The 11,858-nt window shown below is 37.0% G+C and overlaps 1 protein-coding gene across 1 annotated transcript in view; it reads right to left on the bottom strand.

Annotated features, from left to right (window-relative positions):
- Positions 1-836: 836 nt before the first annotated feature.
- LOC121324033 (potassium voltage-gated channel subfamily H member 5) overlaps positions 837-11,858 on the bottom strand; it is a 69,805-nt gene continuing 58,783 nt past the window's right edge. Inside the window, exon 11 of the mRNA XM_041265421.1 lies at positions 837-3,434. Coding sequence (XP_041121355.1) covers positions 2,511-3,434 — 924 coding nt within the window. The 3' untranslated portion in view covers positions 837-2,510. The remainder of the gene's footprint in view (positions 3,435-11,858) is intronic.

The raw sequence follows: 11,858 nt of genomic DNA, 5'->3' as shown, positions 1-11,858 counted from the left end.
CTGTTTTAATGTAACAAAATGCTCCTCCTCTTCTATTGCTAGGTACCTGTCTTATCTCTGACAATCACATACTTTAGTACATTTCATGACCTATTATTAGCGATATTAAGATTGTTCCTGTCCTCGTTCTATTATGCTGAGATTCTTCACTTGTAATGCTTCCTTAATTCAGGATATGCAAATACAGGTATTTCAAATACAACGTTATAGATCAGGGGTGTCCCATCACGATCCTGCAGGGCCATTCCATTCCAGGTTTAACAGGTAAAATTGGATATTGAACTACTTCAGGGTCTTTATTGAGATTTAATCGGTTCAATTAAACACTTTAGCACAGGGTCGGAACAAAGACCAGGAGTGGAAGGGCCCTCCAGCACTGTGATTGGCCACCCCTGCTACACATAAACTGCTGCTTCCTGGTATCTTTGTTGCAGGTCAAATGATCTGATTGCAGTGAGGCCATTGGTGTGAGCATGAACTACAATACATGATGTAATTAGGTACCAGGAAGCAGTAGCAACTTTTCATCTATAGTGTTGACCTTCATCAGAAAAAAGGGGGGGTTGCTGGTGCTAATAAGTAGCAAGAATTCAAAGATTTCAAAGCCCTGGTTAGGACCCCTTATTTCAGTGCAAACAGCAGCAGCAGTAATGGCACAATACATTTTTTAATTCATTGTTCAAAATGTTTTCAATTGGTGTCTATGTTTTCTTAGAATCAAGATATCCAACCATAAAATATGATGCAAAAGGTCATGCAAAATGTGTTTAAGCACCAAAAATATATCTATTGCAGTTGCAAGGAGTACATGTGACAATCGTTTACAGCTCTCAAAACGCATTTATTTTCTTGAATAAAAAGTCCATCTTCTGTACAGTGAAAAGTGCTACACAAATTCAGTGCTTGTTGGATTAAAGTGACGTTGGTTGAAAATGTTGTAATTGAACGTCTCTTTATACCACGTATATGAAAACAATGATATGCATCAGCAGTGTTGTTTGTTTACAGTTCATAAATACCAAACATTTCAAAGCATGCAAGAAATGACACCTTTTTTTAGCAGTAACTCTCTGCTCAATTGAGTTAAGGTGCAAGAAACTGGTAGTTTCAAGTAGTAACCCCAATGGTCATCCAAGATTAGAAAATTCCACTGCATCGTATTCTAGTTTTATTCTTCAAACTAACAAACTTTAGTTATTTTTCCTTTAGTGCAAATATAATATTTAATGTCTATTAGTCATGTACCCTTTGTGCATCATTCAATTAAAGTACCGCATTGACATTCCAAAACATATTTTCAAAATAAACTGCAGGTTATGTTCTGCACTTTACATAGATCTGCTGAAGGTATCGAATGCTCGATTAGGCTTTTCCGACAAATGAAAAGCAGATTACATTGCCTTTCGCTTTTATAATACAAATATATAATTTGTGCTTCACCTTGTAGAACAAAGTAACTCTCTCTAGAACCATATTTCATTACATCATAAAGACAATTTCTTCCTATTCCATCTCCCTGCTACCTGACCCCAACAAGCAACCAGTGATTTCAACGCACCTTGTCCAGGTACAATGCACACACTGCCATTATGCTTCATGTGTACAAATATTCTATGTGTGTATTAATGTATTATCATAGTTACTTTGGTTGGATTGGTAAAAAAAAAATCTTAACTAGACCAGCTAAAATAGTATAGCTAGAAAAGTATAGTAAAAAAGCTAGACCGAAGCCAATATTGTGGGATACATCTGGGTTGCTTAAATATTCCCACTGAGGTTGCTGTTGCAAGCTTTTGTGAAAATAAGTTGGCTTAAAAGTACAGAGCAGGTTTAACGTAATGCTGTTTGAACCAAGAACTACTGATCAAACAGAGTAGCCTCATTGTTATCTACCTTGATTTCCTCAGGAGGACCAAATGAAGCCTAAAAATTCATATATGAAAGGAGACAAAAAATAATTTAGCCATAGGAGAATCCTGGAGAAAAAGAGAGTTCATGGGACAGTACATCATATTAGTCTTTAGTGCAAAATACCAATACAAAATATAATCAATGCAATATTAAAATGACACAACATGTGACATGCATTACCAATCCTTTCAAAATACCGAGCTGTGTGCATATGTACAGCGCTCAAGACAAGAACAATGATTTCAACATACCTGTCCCGTTCTTTACCTAACCCTGCAGGGCAGTTTCATTTCTTTACTACTCTTTACTAGCCCGAGGTATATGGGATTCTTGGCTCATACAGATACCTCAGGTCACACCCTCTTCAGTACACACAGACTTTAATAAACATGTTATATATAGTCTCTAAATATAGTGTTAAACTATACATTCTCCTTCTTATCTGCATGCAGTCGACTGCATAATTTACAAGCATTCTTGAATATGATTTTATGGCAGGCCAGAATCCAGCTGGACATGCAAAATATATTTACAGGACATTTTTTTTTTTTTTTAGAGACTTCTCTCAATACAAGACAAAAATTAAATAAACTGCAAATTCAAAACTGTACTTCGTCCTTTTCGGAGTCAGGAGTTACGGGCCTCGAGACAGTGAAAATGTCCTGGCATTTTATTTTGGCTTTCGGGGTTGAAGTTTGCGGGACCTCTTTCTTTTCAGACAGCAGTTTTAAGATTTCGGCTACTTGTGTCTCTAGCGTAGCCATTCTGTTGCTAAGCAACTGAATGTCTTCTTTTAGTTCTAGTTTGACTTCCTGTAAAGTGGTCTGCAAGGCCTGCTCAGGGATGGGGTAGAAAGGGTGCTTCACTTCTACCGGAAGGGGGCTGTGTTCAAAGGAACTGCGCGCCTCCCCAGCTTTATCTATCCGGAGGTCACTCTTGGTGATTCCACTGTCACATGAGTCTGTTTTCCTCAGGGGGTTCTTTTTCACCCCAACGTCTGACTCTTGGCTTTTTGAGTCCTCCGAAAGCAACTCCATAGATTCCGCTTTCGTTACATTGTTCCACTCCTCTTTTTTCTCCTCTCGAGACCCTTGGTTTTTCAGCCTGATCCAGCCCCTGTTATTGACAGCTTTCATTCTGATGGGGCTGTTGACCTTCAGACACTTTTGGTCGCTAATGCAGTTTGGCTTGAGCTCCATTATGTCCCGGTTGTTCTGCTTGCTCGGCTCACTGGTCTTCACATAGACCAGGGAGTTCTGAAGGGGGGTGATCTGGGAGACGGTCACTACGCTGGTCCCAGTGCTGGAGGCCCCGTTCTGCAAGGGGTGATTCTCCATGTGAAACTGGTTCTTCTCAGGGTCGTGGTGCAAGGAGCCCTGGTTCCGCATCTCCTTCTGCTGCTTGAACTTCTGGAAAAGCTTCCTGACCGGATGGTCCACTGGAATACTGAGGGTCACCTCGTTCTTTTGCCTCCGACGTTCTTCTTCCTCCTTTTTTACATCACTTATTTTCCTGAAAATTATCTGGGAGGAAAAAGAAGAAACAATTAGTATACTGGAACAAACGTACAGTAAAATACTGAATAATAACTGATGATAAACAGGATACACATGATACACATCTATAAAACTAATGACTTAGCACAGGAAACATATAAAGAGGATACCCCATGAACTGATAATCTGATTGGTTATCAGTTGTTATTTTAATACATTTTGTTACATAGAGTATATTCCTTGTTGATCAGATCACTTTATTCCATAATAACAGCATCTATATAAACTCTAATAAAGACTTTTCTAATGCTCACATCTTACTCTGTTTAGACAATTCCCCCTATTTTGTTATTGAAATGTGTTTAAAATATCCGACATAAATCTCCCTGAGATGCATTATCGCCTAACGGAGGGGCCCCAGTGGTCACAGCTTCAGATTATAGACATGAGTTTCACTGAATGACACAGACGCTATATCTTCTAAGATGCCATTAACCCCTTCTTGCTTCTGCATGCTCATTATATGCAATGAGTGTATGTCACATGGATTCCAGCTTAGACAACAGAAGCCACGTATGAAGAACATCAGTATCCAGATGCTGGATAAAAGTCATGTGGGATCAGAAAGAGAACAATGTGTTTCTGATGGTGATTGCAATGGCACTTCAAAAGGTAGAATGACTGATTATTAGCATTTTACATTTCTATCTTCTCCCTATCTCTTGAATATCTTTAGAAAATATTCTGAATTGAAAAACTGACCACACGTGTAGAATTCTCTTCAATGCTCATCTTATCTTGTATTACCTTAAAACATTTAGTAAACGACAGATACCTTAAGAAATTTGTTTAACTTAAAATTATCTGGTAATAATTTATAATGACCGGACAACAAATACCATTATTATAAGATGTTACAAAGTAATTATGTAATACTTTATTAGCTCCAGCCTAAACCAAATAGTTTTCACAGGTCTGTTTCTCATTAATCTGTAATGCTGAGGTAATTCTATAGTGTGACCAATGGGGTAAGTTCTTATGTACAGTTGACACTGTGGTCTCTGTCTTTTAAGGAGGTATTTGAATAGATACAGTGTATGGTACATAGTCAATGGAGGTTTGTTAGTTCAGCTCTTTTTAAGTTAGTTCTATTTTATATTTTGAATATCTTTTTTTTTAATTCCTTGTAATTATAGTTTTATGCCTCTGGTATATCTCTGGAAACTACTTTACTCTCAATGGGATTTCCCCAATGTTAAATTAACACAATTAAATACATGAAAGACACATCCATTTTGTTAAATGTGGCTGCAAAGGAATACTGTATGTTTATCCATTGTAATAAAATATAAAATATAAACACTAGAAAGCTCTAGAGTGCCCTCACGATCCCCACGGTCCCCTCTCATTACTGAAGGAAATTATTTGTTTAATTATACTTCACCACTTTTAATTATTTAAGTTATGATATTTTACTGCAAGCACATTGTCAAGATGTGCTTATATATGTTAGTGGTAAGGTTTTATCTCATTTAACATATCACTGCTTAACGAGAAACTGCTATAATCTTGTCACCATGTAATATACTAAAGCATTCCCCTTTTCTCCCAAAGACAGTTTAATATATACATTATACAATACAATACATATATATATATATATATATATATATATATATATATATATATATATATATATATATATATATATATATATATATTCCAGAATCATTACCCCCACCATATAAATGTATACATTGATCACGATCCTATAAAGAACAATCTGATTCACCCTTGAATAAATGCCGGATAATAAATGAAAAAATAAATGTATGATGCCATAGCTTAGCTTGAATCCCCTGCTTGAAATGTGCGCTCTACCACTTTGCTGTGTCAGTCAAATAGTACAGGTAAACAGAATACATAGGTTTGAAAAGAAGTTAATGTCAGCGGTGCCTGTACTGACAGATCAGAGGTAGATTCAGTACATCGGTACTAACAACTCCCCAAGTACAGACAACCCCCGAAAATCATCCGCAGAAACAACAGACTCTCAGATTAAAGAGTTTCTTCACCTTCTACTAGGCATCGCACTTGATGTAAATGCACCATACTTCTTGACATTTACCTAATGGATTTTATTATTATTTCAGATTGATGGTACTCAGCTAAACAAATTTTACAGCAACATCGCCTTCTTCAACTTTCAGATTATTTTCATCTTAAATATGTTCCATTTATAATAATTCACACTGTTTTCCAGCAGGATTCCGGGAAGAAAAAGCAAAGCGTTCTTATTTAGGATAGGAGACCAGGACTCCTTAGGGCTACAGACTGGTACTAATCCTCATTCTTGTCAAGACCCCATCACCCACTTTTGACAAATAAAAAAAAAAACATTTACAGCCGGGCCCTTGGGGGCCAATATGTTATAAGAGTGGACCTCTATATATCTTTATTTAGAACTGTTTTTAGAAATATTCCAGGTCCACTCTTGAGAAAGAAAGACCGATTTTCATATTAAAGTTTGCACACAAAGGTATTCAACACATATATGAATCATCCGACATATTGTTTTGGACTCGCTTAGCTAGCTCACTTTGACAGTTTTATCCCTTTAAATTGTGATTTATCGAAGTCTTTGTGTGATGCAAGTGCTGGCAGTGTGCTTTGTAATGTTAGGAACCTCATGCATTCCAAAGAGCATCACCTCCTAACACTGAAAAACAAGAAAGAAAGCTACAACGTGACCACCTGCAAATCAACCAACAATCCCTGTTTTTACTTGCTTCTTTTCTTCAAGCAGTGTCTGGTGAGGAAATGATAAAGTATAATAATTATTTCATGAAGAAGTTAAAATGTGGTAATTTCCTGCAAGACTGCTCAGAAACATCTTCTTTTTGGACAGGGACCCAACTCAATAATGCTGGCAGGTGTCAAGCAATAGATATTGTATCGGTGCTCAATAACACTCTGCTACTGTGAGGGTCAGCAATTCAATATTCTTTCTTATATAAACAATGATGTCACTGGGTGGAAACTGCTTTTCCCTGGGATTTAGGTAAAAATGAACACTTACAAAGACTCATGAGCCCAAGATCTATCTAAAAAAGATACAAGATGTGTGAAGTCCTAACCAAGTGGTTCTGCTACAGAAGACCAAACCCAGCACACTTTTGTAAGGAAAATATCTTCAAAACACAAGAATACATTTCCAAAAGGAATGATGATTAGCTCCAAGGGAAACACAACCAAGCTACTTTGGTATGCCATCTACGTCATACTTCTTAGAAATTTTACATATCAAAGACATCCATGTCAAAATAACAACAAGCCCTGCAGGCCTGCAACCTAAACATCTCATTTTATTTGGTCACTTTCGTACCGCTACAGTGCAGGCAGGACTAAACATAGATTTACAACGTGACGAATATGAAACCCAGTTCAGTACAGTCTATAAAGAGATTTAAATGACATTTAAAAGTCTTGTACCTCATGGGGACTAAAAAATATTTAGTAAAATATATAAATAAAGAAAATGAACTTAGTAAACTGAGCTTACAGAGCTGTTACTGGGATATTTCTGAGCTGTCTTTAGGGGTGAATATAGTAGACATGTTACCACTTGCTACCATTAATTTTTCTCTAACTGCAGCAGAACAATGCAAGTTCAGCAGGTGGGTGTCCCAGGGAAGGGGTGAAATACGGTCAGTGAGGCCATGATGGGGGGGAGAAGTCTTTTATAGTGCCTATAGTTGCACAGTTACCAATTAAGAAAACTTGCTAGGGGGGGGTGGGTGGTGGACGGAATTTCCGAGATTTATTTTTAGGAGGGAGAAGAATTGAATATCTTTCTTTCCTCCCACCTCCCTCCATGTGCGAGAGGAAGTAAAAATACTGTCAAAATAACAATTTTAGGCAGGTGCTAGAGGTAACAGGTTCATTTAATGGTGTCACTGACCCAAGCTGTCGAAACGCGATGCATCATGGTTGTTCCCAATGACATTCAGATAATTAATGAAAAATTGTGACGGAAGTAGACAAGATTCACACATGAAGGGGTACCCTCGATGGGTTTTTATAATCATTGATAGGTTGGAGTGTCTTTCGCTAGGAATCGGGGGTGACAATTGTAAAAGGGCTCTACATGTGAATACAGACTTCGACAGAAATCCGCAGTAGGAGATGATCTGACAATTTTACGGGGATGAGGTTGAAATAAGAAGGGTTGTCGTAGGGGGGGGGGGTGCGTCTTGTTAACTGGCTGTCGTACTTAAAGGCTCCTCCCATTTCACTCATAATTCCTTTGAGTTAACATCATGCATCTTGGAGAGGCTATGTTGGAGTCAGGAATACTTAAATACCAGAACATTGGAAATGATTCATCTTTTATACAGCTTCCAAGTTATGTTTTTTATCTACAGCATTTTTTAAACAATCTCCACTAAGAATGTTAACCAAGCAAAGCTGCATAAGCCAAAAATCAGCCAGATTTGCCCTTTCTCTCTTGTTATGTGACAACAGCAAGTACGTTAATGCTCTTGCCAATGTTCTTCCTACAGTGTCCTTGCAAAGCCCATGGGAGTATAATAATATGTTTTCCCCAATGAAAAAGCGATCCTCTCCGGCCACAGAATTCATTTTGTGGTCTGCTCACACTTCAGCAGCCTGAAGATTCTTAGGGTAATTGCTCTTACTAAGTCTTGCAATTTTCTCCACTAATATCCCCACATCATCACGCAAACTCTGCCTTGCTTTAAAGTATCTAACACACAGTGACCTGAAATGTATTTTTTTATTGAGGTGGCAGCACCTCATATTAAATCTATTGCATCCAGAGAAAAAGGCTCCAGGCATTTCTCAGAAGCGTTTCTCTAAAGCATGTGACAATCTGAACTGAAGCGGACACAAGATCTTGCAAAAAAAAAAAAAAAAAAAAAAAAAAAAACAGACAGAGGTTGTAAGAATTAAGATTCCCAGTTAAATCAAAATATTAGGAAAAACCTCTGTAGTACACCCTCCTCCTGATATTTAAACAGGGAACTGTCCTATCAGTTGTGTAAACCAGTTGAGGGAAAGCCTGTAAGAATTGAAGAAGTAATTATTCATTTATGTCAAATAAAGATTAATTGGTTGTTGTTTTTTTGCGCTCCTGTCAGAACAGTAATGTCTGGCATGTTTGTTGTCAAGGCAGATAAAAGGTCATACAGTATACTTTGACACGTGACATACAGGGGACTATTGTTTAGAACAAAAACAATGTTCCTTAGTGTTCATCCACATTCCGATAAGTACCCATTACAATGAAATAAACACATATAGTGCTCCCTTACACCCGAACCCTTGGGAGGGTTTAGAGATATCTTAATTTTTTTTTTTTAAAAATTATTGTACATTAATTAAAATTTAAATTTAAATTTCTCTTTTCTTTAAAGGTTATGCAGAAAGATAAAAGCATGATTCAATTGTGCTACAGAAAAGTAAGAGCACTGGTAGGTATGAAGCTGTCAGAGCTCGAAGCTAGCTACCAAACACCCGCCGCAAAGCAAGATCACAGAAACAGATCAGAAAACCCCCATGGAGATCCCATTAATAAGAAGCTGAAAGATTAAAAGATGAATATTACATGCATTATGTTCAAAATAATTTATTTTACAAAAGACAAAAATAAATGTAAAACACTTCCAAAACTGCGGGCAGTGCATTTTTTGAGCTAAGGAATTGTCTGTCTAGGTGTCTTAAAAGATAGATATCCAGTGAACCGTACCTATCTGCACCATTACAGTATGTTAGGACCAACTCAGTGCAAAGCTAGACGTCTGCATATACCTGTAGATTATGAAGTAAAGACCAGGGGCCATATTTTCAAAGCTTTTTCCTTAATTCTTTAATTAACTGAACTCACTTGAAGGGGCAGGGTTCGGGTTACACTATGATGACTGAGGAAGCAAGCAAGGTATCTGTGTATATGTGTATGAATATTGACAAACAAAAAAAAAAAAAAAAAAACAAGGGGTGTTTCCCAACTATATCCGTACTAATATATATATAGATATATATATATATATATATATATATAATATATATATATATATAGACTATATGATAGGCATCGTTTAGTTAATCTGTTGGCAGTACGTAGGCACATTTAGTTAAAAGGTTGGCAGTGCTTTTGGGAATGATTGTAAAAATATAAAGGTCATGCATTTATAAATAAAGCAGTTGTACAAAATGATGTATGATGATGTATAGGATTTAGGATGCATGTTTTTCTAACATTCTGCAATCTCTGATTAGATGGCTCAAGTCCACATAAACAATGCCAAATACCAACCCTATCATCAAGCTACAAAAGTAATTAACTCAACGAATGTGATCGATTAGAAGTATTATCAATCCCAACAGAAATGAAAGACATTCAAATTCGGCCGTGCTGCTTGGCCAATGAAGACATTTTCTGGTTAACTGCCAAAGCCAACACATGTACATTAAAACATTAAGCGGCTGCCATGCTCAGCGTTTTTTTTTTTATTTAAATATGGCCAATCAGCAACTTAACAAATTCCATGAGAAGCAAATTTTATATTTGACACTTAGGAGTCAATAATAGATAGCAAAGCTTAATAGCATTCATTGGCAGTCAACCATCCAATTTACTTTCCTCTTGACGAAGACCTTCAGTTCAGAATATTTGGCGACTTACAGATGTACAAACGTCTGCAAAAAATACCTGCTCAATTTAGCTAAAAGCTACCGTCAGGATACTCTGCTATTATAAGACAGAAACTAAATCTGACCAGAATGCAAACTCATCTAAAGCAGATCTTATTCTGAATGTGAAATATCCCTCTTTTTCAAGCACTGTTACTAGTCAACTGTTTTTGAGATTTGTTTGTTTTTTACTACTCCTTCCAGTCATCTAATATCATCCTTGTTCAAGTTTAACAACTTCACCATTGCTGGCCTGCATCCTGCATACATTTTACATCTAGCATACAGTCATGCATCAAATGACTGATTACATTTTATTCAGAAAGCCCTAATTGTCCTAGACCAGTAAAACAGAATATGCAGTCCTACCACTACAAGTACTCTAAATAGAGGAGGAAAGGCGAACAGAATTTTTCCTTAATTTTCATAAACACTAAACATCTGTTCAAGGAGGAACTGGGGATTCATTATGGTTCAACAATGGCATGTCAATTCAGTCTCACTGCTTCAAATTTGATATTTATTATATTAACTTATATATTTTTTCACACAATGCTTTCCTTTTCCCAGGAAACAGTTTTACTGAATCTGGCACAGTGTCACCCTTATTTTAGGAACTCTGAAACACCAAGTTCATTTGAAGTTTCGATTTTATACCCAGTTGTAAAAGCAGCTGATGAAGTGACTCTGAGTCTGCTATGTCCAATAATACCTGTCATGTACAGCTCTATAGGCAAGGGGCTGATTTAGAAAAATTATATCAAACAAATTCATCAGTGTTCTTATCCCCGGGTCGCTGCCTGTCATAGCCTTTTAAAATGCAACATTATCTCTCTGTGCAGAAGCTTCCCACAGGATGACTAAACTGGAATCTAAAAAAATAAAAATAGGTCACTCCAAGTATGTGATACTCGCTCCATTATTTAGCAGAAAGGAATGGAAAAAAGTGTTTGCTGCTTCACTGATCTCTCCCTCATTTCTCCAGAACAGCTAAGCATTTAATGCTCTGAGTTATTACACATTCATTTGCCTCCAGGATGCTTTAATTTCCTTCAGGCTGGGCCTGCAAGTTTATTTACTGCTGTTAAAGTGACCGACACACGGCAGGAACCTTACAGAGTGGTTAGATTAACGAGTCTCTCGCAGTGGGGACTCACTCCGTGTTTGCAAAATCGCCCCTGTATCAACTTGCTGTGCCAGTAACTATCAATCAACGGAGTGCTCTACTTCTTTCTTATGGGACTGTCTACAGTGAAGAATCACCAAGTTTTGACATTTGAAATGTTTTACTTTTTTGCTATGTAAAGCTTTAAAGCCCCTCCATATGTTGGGGGTACCTGTACACCCTAAAATTACTGTATGTGGTATGTGGGCTGACTCCAAACACTCTCTCAAGTTTAAGATTTTTTGACACCATTTCCATTTCTGCTCTTTTCTCCATTCAGAAAAGCAGTTATTCTCTTCTGAAAAGCACAATACATCCATAGTATTATCTTTAATTGAAGGTTTACAAGTAAAAGCACTGTTATCGTTAAAGGAAAACCCTTCAATACACCACATAGATATTCCATTCCCATGTTTAAGGGTGATTTGTTGCAAATGTAGGTTAGAATGTGGTCTGTAAAATGTGATTTAGGAAAAGGGTTCTTAAAAACTGTTAATGCAAGAGTCATGTGTAAATAATGCACTATGGGCTTTATTCTCAAAGCTTTCCATGCAGTGGGCATAGTCTTTCTATTT

Source organism: Polyodon spathula, chromosome 12 (genome assembly GCF_017654505.1).
Source record: "Polyodon spathula isolate WHYD16114869_AA chromosome 12, ASM1765450v1, whole genome shotgun sequence".
Classification (NCBI taxonomy): Eukaryota; Metazoa; Chordata; class Actinopteri; order Acipenseriformes; family Polyodontidae; genus Polyodon; species Polyodon spathula.
Note: the sequence above shows the minus strand (reverse complement) of the source record. Positions and strands in the feature narration are given on the sequence as shown.